General features: G+C 45.8%; 2 protein-coding genes across 4 annotated transcripts in view; one reads left to right on the plus strand and one right to left on the minus strand.

The window, feature by feature from the left end:
- Nucleotides 1–31: 31 nt before the first annotated feature.
- CLIC1 (chloride intracellular channel 1) lies at nt 32–9,741 on the minus strand. The gene is made up of 6 exons (XM_007537162.3): nt 9,494–9,741; nt 7,259–7,368; nt 6,213–6,338; nt 5,425–5,531; nt 3,268–3,449; nt 32–435 (listed from the first exon to the last, which is right to left on the minus strand). The coding sequence occupies exons 1-6, from the start codon at nt 9,530–9,532 to the stop codon at nt 274–276; spliced, it is 726 nt and encodes a 241-aa protein (XP_007537224.1). The 5' UTR covers nt 9,533–9,741; the 3' UTR covers nt 32–273.
- A 3,096-nt stretch (nt 9,742–12,837) lies between these two features.
- MSH5 (mutS homolog 5) overlaps nt 12,838–19,432 on the plus strand; it is a 29,499-nt gene continuing 22,904 nt past the window's right edge. The window contains exons 1-9 of one of the 3 annotated variants that reach the window (XM_060189469.1): nt 12,865–13,296; nt 13,608–13,745; nt 14,725–14,848; nt 15,854–15,934; nt 16,101–16,163; nt 17,642–17,763; nt 17,942–18,051; nt 18,308–18,343; nt 19,300–19,382. In XM_060189469.1, the coding sequence (XP_060045452.1) occupies nt 13,620–13,745; nt 14,725–14,848; nt 15,854–15,934; nt 16,101–16,163; nt 17,642–17,763; nt 17,942–18,051; nt 18,308–18,343; nt 19,300–19,382 (745 nt within the window). In that variant the 5' untranslated portion in view covers nt 12,865–13,296; nt 13,608–13,619. The other 2 variants (XM_060189470.1, XM_007537161.3) reach the window with 2 other exon arrangements.

The following is a 19,432-nucleotide window of genomic DNA, read 5'->3' on the forward strand; positions in this document are numbered from 1 at the left end:
ATGCAAGTAAATTAAAAAAAAAAAAAAAAACTAGATTTTCCTTCTATATTTTATTACTGAAATACACTGTCCTACCCTCCCACCCCACAATAAAAATCTCACCCAGAACCCCATCCTTTCTCCTAATCCCTGGCGACCAGCCTTGCAGAAGTGCTCCAGGATTCTCAGCCCACCCGTCATTCTGAAGTGTGTCCATTGAGTAGCTGGTGTGTGTGGAAATCCCCAAAGGCCTTTGTGGAGAAAACAGAGGGGGCATGGAGCTCCAGGGAGAGCTTATTTGAGGGCTTTCGCCACTTGCTCATAGGCCAGCTCAATTTCCTCATCATCTGGACAGGTGGAGGCAAACTCTTCTCTAGCATAGGCATTGCGCAAGTACCTATGCACTCCGCGGAAGGCCTCTGGGATGGAGAATCCCCTGTACTTTTTACATACCACCTGGGGGGGGGGGTAAGGAGAGGAAACAAACACATTAACACCAGGAAAACCAGGCTGTCTAGTTGATCTTTCTCCTAAGGGGTATATGATGACAACTTCTTGTCCAGGCATTCAAGTACCTCCACTATATTCCTTCTTCCTATGATCCTCATCACGCATCTAAGTCATTATCTCCAACTGACGTCCCTCTCACTTCATTGTCTTGTAATGTCTTCACCTTCATTTCTACTTATTACAATCCTGGCCCTTTCCAGATAACTCCATTCCCTGGAACACTTTTTTTCTTCTTGATTTTGTTGAGATCTAATTCACAAACATAAAGTTCACCTTGTAGGGTGCTGGAGAGGTGACTTGATGGTAGAAAGACTGCTTTGTTCATGTAAGGCTCTGGGTTCCATCCCTAGTACTGCATAAAAGTGAAAACTTTCATTCTTATTTAAAAAAATTAAAAGCCTGTGTAAGGATCCTGATTGGAGGCCCCGAGCCCCCCCCCCACCTGCAGGGTGTCGCTTCACAAGCGGTGAAGCAGGCCTGCAGGAGTCTCTCTTTCTCTCCCCCTCTCTGTTTTCCCTTCCTCTCTCCATTTCTCTCTGTCCTATCTAACAATGACGACATCAATAACAACAATAATAACTATAACAAGAATAACAAAACAAGGGCAACAAAAGGAAAAATAAATATTAAAAAAAATTTAAATTTAAAGTAGGGGCTGAGGAGACAGCTCTGGTAAAGCATTGGACTTATATGCTCTGGCTTCCCTCTGTTTCCTTGTCTCATGTGAAACTATCTCTAAGTGTAATAAATAGTTTTTAAACATCTAAAACAGTGGCCTGGGAGGTGGCACAGTAGATAAAATGTTGAACTCTACTGCATGAAGTCCTGTGTTTAATACTTGGCATTACATGTGCCAAAGTGGTGCTTTGTTTTTCTCTCTGTCTTTAATAAATTTTTTTAAATTAAAAACTAGGGGTTGAGTGGTGGCACATCCATTTGAGTGCATATACTACCAAGCACAAGGACCCTGGTTCAAGCCTCCAGTGCCTCACTTCAAAGGGGAAGCTTCATGAATGGTGAAGCATTGCCGCAGATGTCTTTTCCAGATAACCCTATTTTTTCTTCCTCTCTATTTCCCCATTCCCCCTTAATTTCTCTCTGTACCATTAAATAAAATAAATAATAGTTAAAAATTAAATTAAATTACAAATAATAAAAGAACATTACTTGAGAGCTGGGCAGTGGCACACCTGGTTAAGTGCACACATTATTATACACAAGGACTTAGGTTTGAACCCCTGCTCCCCACCTTTAGGGGGGAAGCTTCATGAGCAGTGAAGCAAGTACTGCAGGTGTCTCTTCATCTCTCTCCCTCTTTATCTCCCCCTATTCTCTCAGTTTCTTTGTCTGTCAAATAAAGAAAAAAAGTGGTGGTAATGGTTATGGGGTGGGAACAGCACATGGATGCATAGCTGCATTGGCTGCCAGGCTGCCAGGCTGCCAGGAGTGGTGGATTCCTCATGCAGGCACCAAGCCCCGGCAATAACTCTGGTGGCAATAAAATAATAAAAGTTAAAATAAAATTCTACTGCTTAGCTACATCCATGATCTTGTCTATTTTCTATTTGATTTTTAGATCATTTATTATTATATAACTTTCAGGTGAACTTTTTGTCATCTCAGGTAGATTTCAGATCCTTTGAAACAAAGAATCAATTACCATACATACATCTGTGTGTCTTTCAGTGCCTCACACACAGATAGTCAACATACAGTTGTGTGGCAGATTGTCACTGGGCCCACATTTCATAAACTTACCCACAGTTTGGGGTGTTTTTTTTTTTTGGTGGTGGGCATGGTATGAAACTATACTTGTAATCTTACAATCTTATAAACCACCATTAATCACAAATAAAAATGACTTGTTAAAAAAAAGTAATCATAGTCTTAAAATTTGTGGCAAAAATATGAAAATTGGGAATCGGGCAGTAGCACAGTGGGTTAAGCGCACGTGACGTGAAGCACATGAACCGGAATAAGAATCCCGGCTCAAGCCCCTGGCTCCCTACCAGCAGTGGAGTCGCTTCACAAGCAGTGAAGCAGATCTGTAGGTGTCTATCTTTCTCTCCCCCTCTCCGTCTTCCCCTCCTCTCTCCATTTCTCTCTCTCCTATTCAACAACGATGACAACAACAACAGCAATAATAACTACAACAATAAAAAAAAGGGCAACAAAAGGGAAAATAAATAAATATTAAAAAAAAAAAACATGAAAACTTAGAGTTAGGGAAATGGCCAGTGTTAGAACAGAGAACATCCATGCCTAAGAGCCCAGGAACTCCAGCTTCAATCCCCAACATCAACATATGCCAGATGTAAGCAGTGCTCTGATCTCTCTCTCTCATAAAAACAAATAAATCTAAAAAACAAACAAAACCAAAATAAAACAAACAAGCAAAAAAACATAAGAAGTTTTCACCTTTCAGGAGACTGAAGCTATAAGTTTTTTTTAAAAAAGCTTTATTTTTAGAGGCTTATGGCCTAATCTGAAGCAATTTGGCAGTGATATAGATAAGAAGGACATTTCTTGAAATCAATACTGGGATGTGTTACTCCCCACCTGTTTGCATCCATGGCCTGTTTCATGGAATGTAATTCTCTCAAGCTATGGTTATACCAGCAGTGATTTAAGAAGGGTAATATCTACTTGGTATCTACTATGGTAATATCTACTATTCACAGTATTCTATGGGAACCAGCTAAGAAAGGAGCCACCTTCAGAGGGAGCTCTTTTAAAAGCCATCTCAATATTCATCCTCTACTACAAATGACAACCCACCTGGACTATGTGAAGTTTTGGCAACAGGTTGCAGTCAGCTAAAGTGAGCTCATTGCCATCCAGAAACTTTCTCTGAGAGATGCCCTCATCCTCAGCACTGGTCTCATCCACTTCATCTGGGAGAGGGGATGTCAAGTAATTATCTAAAATCTTCAAGGCTTTCAGAAGTCCCTTCTCCAGATCTGTGGAAATAGGGGAATCGGTAAGAACAATAGAACACTGACATAGTGGTCTGGGAGGTGGTGCAGTGGATAAAGCATTGAACTCTCAAGCATGAGGTTCTGGGTTTGATCCCCAGTAGCACAAGTACCAGACTGATGTCTGGTTCTTTCTCCTCCTATACTTCTCATTAATAAGTAGAACCTTTTAAAAATGTATATAACATTGACATAGTTGAAGAAAAATGAAGAGTGAGGGGTAGGAAGCCAAGGAATTATGACTCCTAATGGTGAAGCCAGACTATAATAATTGCAGGCGGGGGTAGATAGCATAATGGTTATGCAAAAAGACTTATGCCTGAGGCTTTAAAGTCCCAGGTTCAACCCCCAGCACCACTATAAGCCAAAGCTGAGCAGTGCTCTGGTAAAAAATTTAAAAAAATAATATAGGGGCCAGGTGGTGGTGCATCTGGTTAAGCGCTCACATTAAAGTGTGCAAAGACCTGGGTCCCTACCTGCACAGGGAAAGCTTCATGAGTGGTGAAGCAGGGCTGCAGGTGTGTGTCTCTCTCTATCATCCCTCCCCCTCTCAATTTCTCTCTGTCTCTATTTAGTAACAAATAAATTAAAATATTTAAAATAATAATAAAAAGCTAAATACAAGAATAGAAAGGAATAGAAAGGAAAAAAGAGGGAGTCGGTGGTAGCGTAGCGGGTTAAGCGCCATGTAGCGCAAATCTCAAGAACTGGCATAAGGATCCCGGTTCGAGCCTCCAGTCGAGCCTCTGGCTCCCCACCTGCAGGAGAGTCGCTTCACAAGGGGTGAAGCAGGTCTGCAGGTGTCTATCCTCCCCCCCCATCTTCCCCTCCTTTCTCCATTTCTCTCTGTCCTATCTAACGACGACGACATCAACAGTAATAACTACAACAATAGAAAACAACAAGGGCAACAAAAAGGGAAAAATAAATATAAATAAATATTAAAAAAAGAAAGGAAAAAAGAAAGAAAAAATATAGTAAATACTAATGTAGTTTTCAACTGTTATTCTAAGCACTTTACATCCAAAAACTCATTTAATCCTCATATCAACCTATGGAATAGGTATTGTTAACTTTATTTTAATAGATTTACATAGATGTTAAATGAATTGTTCAAAGTCACACAGTACTCAGCAGTCTGGATCTAGAACCACAGTTCTCAAGCACAAGCCTATGCTATCAGAAAATAAACCAAGAGGCAATCCAAGTAATATCCCTAAGTGGAGCAGGAGAGACTAAGAAACAAATGAGACAGGCTTAAAAGTCATGGCCCAAGGGTTGAGCAGTGGTGCATCTGGTTGAGTGCATATGTTATAATGTGCAAGCAACCAGGTTCAAGCCCCTAGTCCCCACCTGCAGGAAGAAAGCTTTGCAAGCAGTGAAGTAGTGTTGCAGGTGTCCCTATTTCCCTCCCTTTCTCTTTACCTTCCCACTCAATTTCTGTATGTCTCTATCAAACAAACAAATAAATAAAACATTAAAAAAGTCATGATCCCTGAGAATGCAAAGAAACAGTGAAAATTAACAAAAACAAGATGTTGGTGAAGATCTGTCAACATTTATTCCATCTCCTAGATAACTGAACTTCCAGGTGTCCCAGTGTCTTCCAGTCTCTGAATAACCTTTTTTTTTTTTTTTTTTTACCTCCAGGGTTACTGCTGTGGCTCAGTGCCCGTACTACGAATCTACTGCTCCTGGCAACCATTTTTCATATTTACTGGATAGGACAGAGAGAAATTTAGAGGGAAGGGGAAGATAGAGAGGGAGACAGAGAGACACCTGCAGACCTGCTTTATTGCTTGTGAAGCAACCACCCACCCCCGTGCTGGTGGGGAGACAGAGGGCTTGAACCGGGATCCTTAAGTTTCATACTATGTATGCTTAATTTGGTGCCACCCCCGATCTCCTCTGAGTAATCTCTGTTCATCCTAGGACCCAAGTGCTGACCCACAAGACTCACTATCATTGAGTGCTGGGTTTGAATTCTTGATGTAGGCAGAAAATTTGGCAAATATATCCAGTCCAGCTGTGTTGGATTCAGGGTTCAGAGCTGCCAGCTTGGGGTACCTAAAAGTTAATGGGAGAAGCAGGATAAGATATCTTCCAGGGGAGCCTAGGAGGTGGCATAGTGGATAAAGCATTAGATTAACAAACATGAGGTTCCTAGTTTCTCCTCAGCATCACATGTGCCAGAGTGATGCTCTGGTTGTTTTCTCACTCTCATTCTTGTTAATAAATAAACTAAAATGGATATTAAAAAATATCTCTTCCAGGGAGAAGTTTCAGCAACTCTGCCCCAACTACACCACAATCTCTTCCTTCTTTGTTCTTTTTCTTTATGTAGAACCAAGGCCTTGCACATAAGTGATACTTTCTCGAGACTTTTTTTTTTAACAGAGGAATTGCCCAGCTCTGGTTTATGGTGGTGCAGAGGACTGAATCTAGGACTTTGGAGCCTCAGGCATGTGAGTCTCTTGCATAACCATTATGCTGTCTACCCTTAACCCAGGGCTACTTTCTTTACTCAGAGAGAGGTAGAAGAGAGAAACCACAACAGTCGAATCTTCTCCAATGCTATAGCACCTAATATATGGTACCAAGGTTCAAAGCTGGGTCATATGCCTAGCAAGGCACATGCCCAACACAGTATGCTATGTCTCTAGCCCTCAGTTTTCTGTTTGTTCAACTTTTCTTTTACCCAGAGTCTCCCAGCAGCCCAAGCTTGCTCCAGTCCAAGCATCTCTATACCTGGGTGGGCATAGCACTGCCTCCAGAAATTCCTCAATCTTGTTGGTATCTGTGTGTACTTCATTGCTGTACAGCAGGAATGGGAGCTGCCCTCCAGGGCACAACTTCTGTACCGTCTCAGTTCGCCTGGAGAAATGTTCAGGTATCAAGATAAGAAAGGGGATAAAGTCAACACAACGATTGCCACCTCAACATGCTTCACTTCAGACTGTGTCCAGAGACTTCACGTGTGGAATGACAACCCTTCAGCTTCATTACTCGGGTGAGACCTTTCCTTTCATAGTATACTCTAATTCCATCCCAGGTGGTTCACTTTCTAACAAAGTCCCAAAACCTAGATATAGACAAGTTTCTGTGAGAGAGAGCTTATGTGCACACGTATCCATAAACTACTGCAAAATATATACCTGAAAGCAGAAGTACACTAGGGTTTGCAGTGAGTATCCCCCTAACACTTCCTCTCCACTATTCCAAGCTTTGGGTCCATGATTGCTCAACAACTTGTTTGGCTTTGTATGTTAACTCTCTTTTCAGTCACCAGGTTCCAGATGTCATCAGGATGCCGGCCAGGCTTCCCTGGACTGAAGACCCCACCAATGTGTCCTGGAGCTCTGCTTTCCCAGAGACCCACCCTAATAGGGAAAGAGAGAGGCAGACTGGGAGTATGGACCGACCAGTCAACACCCATGTTCAGCGGGGAAGCAATTACAGAAGCCAGACCTTCTACCTTCTGCAACCCACAATGACCCTGGGTCCATGCTCCCAGAGGGATAGAGAATGGGAAAGCTATCAGGGGAGGGGGTGGGATATGGAGATTGGGTGGTGGGAATTGTGTGGAGTTGTACCCCTCCTACCCTATGGTTTTGTTCATTAATCCTTTCTTAAATAAAAGAAAAAAAAGAAAGGGGATAGAGGAATATGTGAGGAATATTGGGAGAAAATAAGTCTATGGGTGGGAGGGAGAGGGTGTTTTAAGATAGAAGATTCAGGGTGACTGTGTACATGTATGTGTACAAGGGAGATTTAGAGGAACAACGTAGGCCTACCTTTTGGTGTCAACAGTGGTGACATTGAAGGTGACTCCCTTGAGCCAGAGCACCATGAACAGTCTCTGAGAGAAGGGGCAGTTCCCAATCTTTGCCCCATCACTGCCAGCCTGAAAAGTAATCCCCACACCAAGATTAGTTCTGGTACATCCACCACTACCCCAAGCCACTCTCTGCCTTGCCTACTACCAGACCCAGATGCTTTCTGCCTGGTCCCCACACATACTCAGTCTCACCACTAATATCTCCCACCAGGGTTGGGCCCTCCATCCTAGAGACTGGGTTACTCTTAGGGTAGATAGCTAGCAATGTTTTCTTAATGAGAGAGATAGGAGGAGAAAGAGAAAAAGAACCAGAGCATCACTGCTGGAGATTGAACCTGGACCTCATGCTTGAAAGTTTTATCCACTGTACCATTTCCCAAACCAAAGCAATGTTTTTGTAAGGGACCTGAGTTTTTAGAAAAGTTGGAGGATCTGGGCTCTAGAGAAGGAAAACTAGCACTTACCATGCCTAGACTTCTATATGCTATATACTATTCCAAGCACTTTACATACAAAGGCTCATTTAATTCTCATATGAACCCCAGAAACAGTCTCTAGAGAGGAATCTACTATGGCCAGCAGGTGGGGCAGGGGTTGGAAGGCTGCACTCTGGCTCTCACTACACCTCTACCCACACTGTTTCTGGCAGTTTGGTGGGGAGTCCAAGGGCTTAAAGCCTCAGTCTAGAGATGTGGAGGGCTTGCAGGGGGGCTGCCCTCTAATTGGCAGGTGGTGATCTCATCGCCCAACGGACACTTCCCCCTAGACTGAGGGTGATTCATCTCATTGAAGACTTCAGGCCTTAGCAGCTTCCTTTCTGGCAAGGGGTGGAGGCAGGGATCTGCGTGGCTGAGGCCCCAGCAATCAAGGCCACCTCCCTCTTCCTCTAACCATTGCCCATTGCCAGGGTTCCCCAACACAAGCATCCGGAGAATCCTTCTCACAGAGGACCCAAGGCCAGAATCCACAGCGCAGCCTCACCCAGGAGTAAAAATAGCCCTTGAGGCGAGCATGAAAGTGAAGTGGGGACCACACCTAAGGGGGCGGGCCGAGCAGGCAGGCATACACTGGGCTGGGCGCAGGGAGTGGGAATGGCTGCCCGAGAAGCCCCAGCATAGAGAAGAAAGGGGCAGGAGCACACAAAGCCGAGATGAACAAAAGGGAGGAAGTAGAATGGCAGCAGGAAAGTGAAAGGTGGAGAATGTGCAAATGAGGAGACTAGGCAGAATGGGGAGGAGGGGGAAGAGGGGTAAAAGGAGAAAGAACTGGGCTGCTGCCTGCTGAAGTGAACCAAGCACCACAGGGCCACTTCTCATCGGCACCCACAAAGAGGGCAGAGAGTTGGGATGGTTCTTTTTTCCTCTGCTCCTACACCCCATAAACCCTAAACACCCCAATGCAGCTCTCCTCTTCCACCTGCCTGCTCTCCCTCCTACTCTCAGCCAGCTGAGTTCTCATCTCCTTGCCACCTTCCTCTCCCGGGATTTGTATATCTACTTCATCACCTCTCCAGCCCAGTTATTGAACTCCACTCTCCTACCTCACCAGTACTTCCCCTCTTTCTCCCAGGCCTCCCTCACCACACCCTCTTCCGGGAAACCTCCCTCCCCACCACTCACTCTCCCTCTCTCTCTCTCTTCCCCACCCCCTCAAGTCTCCCCTACAACACCCTAATTCTCTGATCTTGTCATAGGGCCTCATGTTCTGATGTTTGCCCCTCTCTGATCTTCCTAAAGCCACTGTCCCTTGTCTCTTGTCTCTTCCATCAGCTTGTTCCCCCAAGAGCCACCAGAGTTGACTCCATTCCTGGACCCTCCCTTTTCTCTACTTTTCCGTCCTTTGAGCTGCTGCAAAGTTTACACTTTTCACACGTTTTCCGGGTTGAGCGTGGTATTCTCATTATCTGTGCATTCATCATTTGCTTCCCCTTCAGTCTTCCCTACACACATACACACACAGATAGAGAGGGAGAGGGAGAGGGAGAGGGAGAGGGAGAGGGAGAGGGAGAGGGAGAGGGAGAGGGAGAGGGAGAGGGAGAGGGAGAGGGAGAGGGAGAGGGAGAGGGAGAGGGAGACTGCACATGGGGCTGGGAGGATGAATGAAGAGATTTAAAGTTAAGACTGGAGCTGGTGAAAGGTGAGAGTCGCCTTCCAGGAATTGGGAGGGAGGCCTAGGAGGGAGAAGTTTTTACCTTCACAAACAATTCGACCTGCGGTTGCTCTTCAGCCATGGTTGCGATGGGTCCAGGAAGCAGCTGTCGCTGGGGGAACTAGGGGAACTGGGAGGGGCCAGGGCCTGGACAAGGCGGGCCTCACAGGCTGAGTTTCTGTAGCCCAAAGACCTCGGACTGTCTATCCGCGTAGTTCAGCCTCGCTCACTCCAGACACCGCCGCCCCTCCAGCTCAGCACCTCCAGCTCTAACCCCTCCCCTGCTGGATGAGGGAGCAGCTGACTCACGCACCGCCCAGCCCTGAACCTGGGGAGGGGAGAAGAAGGGGCGGGACTGGACGACCTAGGGAGTGGGAGACACTTGGGTCTCTCAGAGAATAGGGGACGGGATGTCTTGGGGAAGAAAGTCCAGAGAACCCCGTTTCTGCGTCAGTTTCCTTGAACATCAGACTTTCTGTCTGCCTCAGTTTCCCTGTCTCATTAATCTGAAGACACTCCCTCTTCACCCTCTGAGGAAACTTGACACCAGCAGTTTGGACACGCCCATGTGGGCACGGAGAGAGTTTAGAAGGAAAGGTAGTCATTTATAGTCATTTTCCACCGCGTTCCTTATGAGCTCTAACCCAAACCTGGGGTGTTCAAGCTGTGGTCCAGGAGAAGAACTTGGAATGGATGCTGTGGTTGGGAGGGAAGCGGGGTGAAAGACTAGGCCACCCCGGGCATAGAAAGGTAGACAGCAGAGCCTTGTGCTAGGGAAAAAGGAAGTTGAGCCCAGGGACCACCACACTAGGGTGGTCAGCTCTGATCCCCAGCCCCCTTCGTTTTAATACTTCCACATCTACTCCCCATCTGGGTGGGACCCCTTGTCCATTTCTCACTTATTGATGGGGTGGGAAATGGGCTTATTGTGGCCCCAAGACAGAACTGCACTGGTAGTAGCTAGTTCTGTCACTTGGGGGGTAGGGTATGCTGAAATCTGACATAATAATATGAGCGGAGACTTTGGGGACACAAATAAATAGGGAGAACAGTATAAAAGCTCTTTTTTCCTCCCAGAACCTTTCCTCTTTTTTCTCTCCCTCTTTCTTTTACCCCACCCTCCTTGCACTGGGGGTCACTTTTTCCATTCAGATAGAAAGACAGAGAGGAAGAGGCAGCACCCAAGCTTTCTTTGTTGCCACAGTACATATCAACCCCCATGTGGTGCTGGAGTTCCAACCTGGGCATGGCTTGCAGTCAACTTAGTGAGCCACCCCCCCTTGATTTGGGGGTTCCTATCAAGCTCTTTATGATCTGCTGAAAGACAGCCCAAGAATATACCCTCTATCTGGACATACATAGTCCAGCTTCCATATCTTGAATCTCTCTCGTCCGGCTATTCCTCTTTCTTCCACCCTCCAACAAAAGACCTACAGATTCAGAAAAAAATTACTGAGTGTAAGGACACAAGAGCAAAATGGGGCTTGAGACTTAAAGAAAGGGAGAAACTTGGGGGGAGAAATGAGGTGGGATGAGCTAACACTGGAAAGCAGCAGTTAGTGGTTTCCTCTTAAACTTCCTCTTCTGTGGGTTCTCTCCTTCCTGGGGGAAGGCCCATCTCTCTCCTCCCAAGAGGGGATATAGGGTGCTTGGCTGGGTGGTGGCTCACCCAGTAGAGTACACATATTACCAAGAGAGGAAATATACTTGGTGCTTACTCCCTTGAACTATAACATCCTAGGGGCTGGGCAGTGGTGCACCTTTTTAAGTGCACATAGTACTATACACAAGGACCTGAGCAAGGATCCAGGTTCGAGCCCCAGCTCCCCACCTGTAGTGGGGACGCTTCACAAGCAGTGAAGCAGCTTTGTAGGTGTCTATAGGAGCAGTGGATTCATAGTGCCAGCACTGAGCCCCAGCAGGAACCCTGGAGGCAAATGAATAAATACATTATAACATCCTAGAAGGACATAGAATTAGTCCAGAGTATGTGTGTGTGGATATTCCCCATGGGTGAACCTCAGAATTTGCACAGAAACCCTTCTTTGTGAGGCCAAAGCACCCTACTTCCTAGGGCCCTCTTATGCTTCTGCTGGCTAATATTTTGCCCCATAAAGATCTTCCCTCTGGGAGAAGCCTCAGGCAAACGGGGCCTACAGTGAGCTCTAACAGGTTTGACAGCTTCTCCCCTGCTGGCACTCTCCCTCTCTCTCCAGCTTTATAGCTGCAGCTGCCTTGATCATCAATATTGACTTTGGCTGGCTGGAATGACTACCCACAAAGTATTTTTTGTTGATTTCCTGGATGACAGGTGATGCTGCCCTCTCCTGGTATCATTCAGGAGTGCCCCCATGGATTTAAAGATGGGGCTACATCCCCAATCTTACATCAAAGAAGTTTTTCTTCTGTCTTATCTCATTTTGATTACTTTTCTTTTATCTCAGTATCTGCCATTTCTGAGCTTCTGTTTCCACTCCCTCCCCTTTCTCAGCTTGGCAAACCAGTCCCTAATCTCTTCTCACCTCAGAATGGAAGGTGTGTCCCTCCCTGACACTCCTGAGAGCCTCCTCCAGGTTTCTATAACTGCATTGCTCAATAATTTGCCAGTAGTAACCATTAACCTAGCCTTTAATTCACTCTCCAACCTTTTTTTGCTACAGGGAACTTTCCAATCATTGGTGAACTGTGTCAGGTACTCCAACATCTTTCCTAGCCTCTTGGGTGGTGTTTCCCCCCCACAGGGGAAAGATATTGCATTTTAGTGGATCTCTATGTGTGTGCAGGTGGGGGTGTATTTATTTTATACTTATTTATTTGTCCCTGTCACAATCCCCTGACTTTTCCTCCCCTTACACACACACAGAAATAAAACTTCATGGAGCATAGGCAAAATTATGTCCACTGCTTTTGAGTTCTCCACCAGACACAAATAGACACTACATAGTTGCTCAATTAATCAATTTCCTTAGTTGTTAAGTGTGGATTTGAGCCAAGCGGCATATAGTCACGCCCTCAGTGGGTGCAGTTGTTCTTATCAGGATTTTTTTCTGTTCTACTTTGTCGAATTTGGTATAATTCGAATGCTTTCATTTCCTCTTGGGAGCCCGAAATTATAAATTAAACTCTGTAGAGCCCTTATGGACATCCTGGAAACAGGCAAAGGAGGGCTAAGATAAGAGTCTCATTTCCTATTTCTGCTTATTTGCTTAAGACACTCATGTTGCTCTTACTGTATTTGTCCCGCACTGTTCTAAGCTCTTTATAAATATTAACTCAGAGGGTACAAATATTAACTTATAATTGTTGACACAGATTGAATTAACGTTGCTTATCTCCAATCGCCACAAAAACAAAAATAGGTAAAATAAAGCGCGCCTCTGGCCCTTTAAAGTCTACTTCCTCTTCCGATTCCTCTGGCCCCTTCTCGGGAGCCCCAGGACGGGTTCCGGGGCCAGGACGCTGTCGAACTGCAAAGCCCACCTTCACGCGGGCTCTACCTTACTCCGCCCCTTGTCAATCAAAGTCCGGAAATTATGTGAATCAGAGACCCGGGTGCTAAGCAACGACAAAGGGAGGGAGATTCGAACGGCAGAGCTTACGTAAACAGACCAATCAGCGTTCAGTCGGTCTTCTCAAGGACTGCCCTCCTCCCTTTCACTTTACTGGGTCTTCAGACAGAAGGAGGGGCACTACGGCCAATAGCAACTGAGAGGGCGGTGCGTGTGCGTCCTTAAGCCAGGACGCCCCCCGCCCCCGCCTCCGCGCCGGCACTCCCCACAGTGCCCCTCTCCAGTTTTGATTGTGGCGGTTTGTACCGGGCGCAAGATCGAGCCCGTAGCGAACCAGGTGACTGAAAAGGCGGGAAAAGGCCGCGAGTTGTTGACTTCCTGTGTGGCGAAGTGGGGAGTTTGGGGCTGTGACCGTGGGGAGAGAGACGTGCGCAGCTCCCCCACAGGAAGAGTCCCCATTCGAAATCCAGCGGGACGAGTGGGGATTTCCACAGTCTGTCAGTCCATGAAAGAAGTCGCCCCTCAGAATGTCTCCCAAACGCAGTCTCAGTCCTCTTGCAAATTCTCAGGCGAGCGTTTTCGCGCTGCCGGCGCCCAGCTTCCACGAGTGGTCGGTCTCACCGGGGCTTTGGTTTTCTCCACCCGCAGAGCCGCGGAGCCATGGCTTCCGGAGCGACGCCGCAGACACCCGCGCCCCGGGCCGCTGCATTCAGTTTCCCTGACCCGGCTGCAGTGCCAGGCCCCGGGGTGGTAGAGGAGGACGACCTCGAGGAGGAGCCTGCGGAGGTCTCTGGGGCGCTGGAGGGGGAAAGCCAGGGCCTCAGCACCCGGCTGTTAGGACTCAAGCGGAGGGACAGGCCTGGTGATCCTGGTGATCGCATCTCGCACATTACCAGGGGAGGACCTTCCTCACCCGCAGGGGCGCTTCATGAGCAGTGGAGCAGCACTGCAGGTGTTTCTGTCTCTGTCCCTGTCCCTCTCTATCTCTGTGTTTCACCTTCTATCCAGAACTAAGTAAGGGGGTCGGGCGGTAGCGCAGCAGGGTAAGCGCACGTGGCGCCAAGCGCACCGGTATAAGGATCCCGGTTCGAGCTCCTGGCTTTCAACCTGCACGGGGTCGCTTTACAGGCAGTGAAGCAGGTCTGCAGGTGTCTATCTTTCTCTCCCCGTCTGTGTCTTCCCCTCCTCTCTCCAACAACGACATCAATAACAGCAATAGTAATTCAACAAGGGCAACAAAAGGGGGAAAAGTAAAAAAAAAATTAATGGTCCGGGAGGTGGTGCTGCGGCTAAGGCACTGGACTCTCAAGCATGAGGTCCTGAGTTCAATCCCTGGCAACACATGTACCAGAATGATGTCTGGTTCTTTTTCTCCTATCTTTCTCATTAGTAAATACATAAAATCTTTTTAAAAAATAAAATAAATATAAATTAATTAAATGATAATAAATTAAATAATAACTAGTGGATAAGGTGTTGGACTGTCAAACATGAGTTCCAGAGTGCCATCTGCAGTGTTGCATGTGCCAAAGTGGTGCTCTGGTTCTCTTTCTCATTAATAAGTGTGTTTGTTAGTTTTATTTTGTTTTGTTTTAAAGAGCAAAAGGGGACTAGGGAGTGTTGAGCAAGTTGCTTTTGCTAAGAGTCTGTGAGGATATGGTGACATGTCTATCAGCAGTTTGATAAAATAGTTGAAATTAAGTAAGGCATGGCACAGCCCTGCGCTGAAGAATCCCACAAACATGTTTCCTTCCTCATGCGACAGATCCATCTATGTGTGCTGTGGAACTCAGGATTCCTGGGCATGGCCTATTACGACACCAGTGATTCCACCATCCACTTTATGCCGGATGCCCCAGACCTGGAGAGCCTCAAGCATCTCCAGAGAGGTGGGGACTGCCGCGATATCCTGTACTCTGGGGCTGGAATTGTGTTTCACTCATTTGCCCTTACCTGACTCAATGAGTTTGTTTTTGGATTTATTTATTTATTTTTATTTTTTAACCAGAGCACTATTCAGCTCTGGCTTATGGTGGTGTGGGGGATTGAGCCTGGGACTTTGGAGCCTCAGGCATGAGAGTCTGGGATTTATTTTATATTAGATAGATGTTTCTCATATTGGGGATGGGGTTGGAGTAGGGAGCCAGAGTACCTACCACCCTGGTACATGACATGCTAGGACTCAAACTAGGGTCCTCAGTATGAGAATGTACCTGTTGAGCTATCTTCCCTGCCATTGACTCAATCGATTCTGATTCCTTCTGTTGTTCTTAGGAATTTATTTTATTATTCAATAAGCATATGTTAAGGATTTTGTTTGTTTTGGTTTTGTTTTGTTACCAGGATAATTGTTGGGCCATGGTGCCTGCACAGCCCTATCATTCTGGGTGACCTTTTTTTTTGATACATGGTGAGAGACAGAAATAGAGAGGTAGGAAGAAAGGGAAAAAGAGGCAGAAAGGAGAGGTATGTGCAGCACTGCTCCATTGCTCATGAAGCTTCCTCTCTGCAGGTGGGGACCAGGGGCCTTGAACCCAGGTCTTTTTGAATGGTAAAATGTGTACCCTACCAGGTGCATCACCCCCTGGCTCCTATATGAACTATTTATATCAGACACTAGAGATGTAATCCTGCACAAATCAGTCATGTTTGCCTTCCAGAGCATTGTGGTATGGTAACAGTTCTCAGGGCACTTGTCTGCCTTTCCTCCACCCCACCAGTCTTAACTCTTAGAATTCTGGTCTATGATTCCAATGCGTGGAGACCCCCTAATCTTAGAGGAAGGAAGCAGAGTTTTTGATGGGGGGTAGGAGCTACCCAGGGAAGGATTACGGGTTTCTGTTTACTCAGAATAAAGATCCTTTAACTCATTTGATCTCCATTCTTCTTACAAGTTCTGGATGAACTCAATCCCCATTCCATTGTTACCAGTGCCAAACAGGATGAGACTATGACTCAGTTTCTGGGGAAGCTTGGTAAGGACTGGGTAGGTCTGAGAGGGAAATTGAGGAAGAACTAAAGTATATACAATATTCCTAGATATAAAGGGTCTTGGACGGGACCAGAACCAGGAGGTTAAAATTGATTGAGAGGGAAGGTGGGGCATACAGATTTATTGTCCTTCCTTTGTCTCCCCCACAGCCTCCCAGGAACACAGAGAGACTAAGAGACCGGAAATTGTGTTTTTGCCAAGTGTGGATTTTGGTATCAACTTTCTTTGTTTTGTCTACAATCCTGGTTTCCTCATCTTTTCTTCTAACTCCATTCCCATCATCAGAAGTTTCCCCTTAGCCTTATTTCATCCCTTTTCTGTTCTCCAAACCCTAAGACAAGCCTCCAGATAATCTCTTGCTCTATACCCTTTTTATAGCCTGCTTGTAGTGGTCTGGGAGGTGGCATAGTGGATAAAATAGGACTTACAGTATGACGTCCTGAGTTTAATCTCTGGGAGCACACTGTATCAGACTGATAGTCTGGTTCTCTTTTTTCTCTCGCCTCCTATCTCATAAATTATATGGCTTAATAGAGAAAACTTTATTTAGGTTTTTTAAATTGTTATTATAGTTATTGATGTCGCCATTGTTGGATAGGACAGAGAGAAATGGAGAGAGGAGGGGAAGACAGAGGGGAAGAGAAAGATAGACACCTGCAGACCTGCTTCACCGCCTGTGAAGCGACTCCCCTGCAGGTGGAGAGCTGGGGGCTCGAACCGGGATCCTTACATCCGTCCTTGCGCTTTGTGCCACGTGTGCTTAACCCACTGTGCTACCGCCCGACTCTCTAGGTATTTCTTTTTTTTTTTTTTTTTTTAGTCTTTATTTATTTATTGGATAGAGACAACCAGAAATTGAGAGTGAAGAGGGCTAGAGAGAGGGAGAGAGGGAGAGAGACACCTGCAGCCCTGCGTCACCACTCATGAAGCTATCCCCCTGCAGGTGGGGACTGGGGACTCGAACCTGGGTCTTTGTGCACTGTAACACATGCACTTAACCAGGTGTGCCACCACCGGCCCCTACTTAGGTATTAATAAGGTTGAAAGTCTCCCTGAGAAGAGGAGGCTTTGGCATTTTGGAGATGACTTTGATTGTTTGAATTTTCCGCTTTAAGTTAAAACCATTTGTTTCTTTTTATTTATTTATTATTGGATAGAGACAGAAATTGAGAGAGGAGGTGGAGGGAGAGACAGAGAGAGACACCTGCAGCCCTGCTTTACCACTCATGAAGATTTCCCTCTGCCAGGGGCTTGGACCTGAGTCCTTGTGCACTGTAATGTGTACTTAACCACTACCTGGCCCCCAAGACCATTTGTTTCTTAACACAAAAGAAACAACACTGATTTAATTACTCTGATGATCCATAATGCATTTCTGTAACCTTCCAAAAAGGACAAGGAATGTTCTTTCCTAATTAGATGTTGTCATTCATGTTATTAGTTTATCTGTTACTATAATATTTTGACCCAAACCCCCCAATTCTTATGAGCCATTTATCTTCTTTAGATTGTGTTCTCAGCTAGAATAAAGAGAGCAGGAGTGAGAATTCTGTTCTTGTTTCAGCTTTCTATCACTGCCTGTGTCAGATTGGCAGTTCACATAAGTTCTCTTGCTTCATTGTCTCATTCTTGAAATGGGGTGAAAATCTGGGTTATAAGATCTTCTCCTCCATTACTTCCCCACAAATAGGTCTGGAGATTAGCAAACAGCGTCTCATTTCGGGAAGCTACTCCTTCATTCCAGACTCCATGACTGCTACTGAGAAAATCCTCTACCTGTCTTCCATCATCCCCTTTGACTGCCTTCTCACGGTGAGATGGGGATTGGGAGTTAAGGGTTGGAGTACAGCAAGTAGGAGAAAAACACAACTCCCCAGCGGTAGGCTTGAGTCTTGGGAGGTATTAGCCCAGTCCCAGAAAATAGAAGTTTTCCTCAGTGTTGGATGCTGTAAGAACAATGAGATTTACTCCAACGTGAATTCTCTCCCAGGTTCGAGCACTTGGAGGACTTCTCAAGTACCTGAGTCGAAAACGAATTGGTGTTGAACTGGAAGATTCTAAAGTCAGCGTTCCCATCCTGGCTTTTAAGAAATTTGTATTGTAGGTGATTTATCTTAGTCTCAGCCAAAGAAAGCTGGGACTGAGAGACCTGGGTAGTAAGAGTGGAAGTTGGGGGTGGGGATAAATAAGTGTCCAATAGGGTAAAGTGCTCTTAGACATACTTGAGGGAAATGTGGAGCTCTGTGGGGAGAGAACTTGAGATAGTATTCCCGGGGAGGACAGGGATGCTGGAACTGTGAAATAGACTCAGAGCTCCCATATCTCCCATATCCTTCTGCTTGTTTTCTGTCATCAGGACCCATCTGGTGAGCATAGATCAAGACACATACAGGTAAGGAGTTAGATTTAAGCTGTTATCTCTGAGAGGGAGAAGGATTGTTCTTTAAGGCCTGATAACTGTAGTGGGGCTGCAGTCTCCATATTTATGATTAAAAAAATTTTTTTATATTTATTTTCCCTTTCATTGTCCTTGTTGTTTTTTCATTGTTGTTGTAGTTATTGTTGTTATTGATGTCGTTGTTGTTAGATAGGACAGAGAGAAATGGAGAGAGGAAGGGAAGACAGAGAGGAGGTGAGAAAGATAGACACCTGCAGACCTGCTTCACCACCTGTGAAGCGACTCCCCTGCAGGTGGGGAGCCGGGGGCTTGAACCGGGATCCTTACATCAGCCCTTGAGCTTCGCGCCACATGCACTTAACCTGCTGTGCTACCTCCCGACTCCCTCCATATTTATTTTTATGAATGAATGAGCAAGCAAGAACAAGGCTCTGTCCCAGTATGTGTGGTGCTGGTGATTGAATCAGAGGCCTCACATTTTGTGAGTTCAGCACTCTACCATGGAGCCACTGCCTTGGCCACGCTGTAGTTTTTTTAATCTTAAAACCTCTCTCCTTGAAGAGAATGAAGGAGGAAATCCCAAAGACTTTACCTTTCGTATTTAAAGGGAGAAACTGAGGCAGTGAGAAATGTGTGATAAACTTTACACCTAGATTTGATTTTGGGAAGATGATTCCAACATCCATCCCAATTTCCTTTAAAAATTCAAGTTACTGGGGCTGAGCAGTGTTGCACCCAATTAAGCACATGTTACCATGCGCAAGGACCCAGTTTCAAGTCCTTTGTCCCCAACTGCAGGAGGAAAGCTTCACAAAATGGTGAAGCATTACCACAGATATCTTTCTTTCCCTGCCTTTCTGTTGCCTTCCTCCTCTCAATTTTTCTCTGTCCTGTGAAATGAAAATAATAAAAATTCAAATTACTTCCAAAATCCCATATTTCTCCAATAGTGTTCTGCAGATATTTAAAAGTGAGTCTCATCCATCAGTATACAAAGTGGCCAGTGGACTAAAGGAGGGGCTCAGTCTCTTTGGTGAGTATGCCCTGTGTCTCATCCTACATTACAAAAGCCTGTCTGAAAAG

Source organism: Erinaceus europaeus, chromosome 4 (genome assembly GCF_950295315.1).
Source record: "Erinaceus europaeus chromosome 4, mEriEur2.1, whole genome shotgun sequence".
NCBI lineage: Eukaryota > Metazoa > Chordata > Mammalia > Eulipotyphla > Erinaceidae > Erinaceus > Erinaceus europaeus.

Bases quoted from the DNA above. Each gene is read 5' to 3' on its own strand.
- CLIC1 (XM_007537162.3), bottom strand. From the start codon at position 9,532: ATGGCTGAAGAGCAACCGCAGGTCGAATTGTTTGTGAAG. The intron at 6,339-7,258 runs GTAGGCCTACGT...ACATTTCTCCAG, and splicing joins ACCACTGTTGACACCAAAAG to GCGAACTGAGACGGTACAGA. The intron at 5,532-6,212 runs GTATAGAGATGC...ATTAACTTTTAG, and splicing joins GCAGTGCTATGCCCACCCAG to GTACCCCAAGCTGGCAGCTC.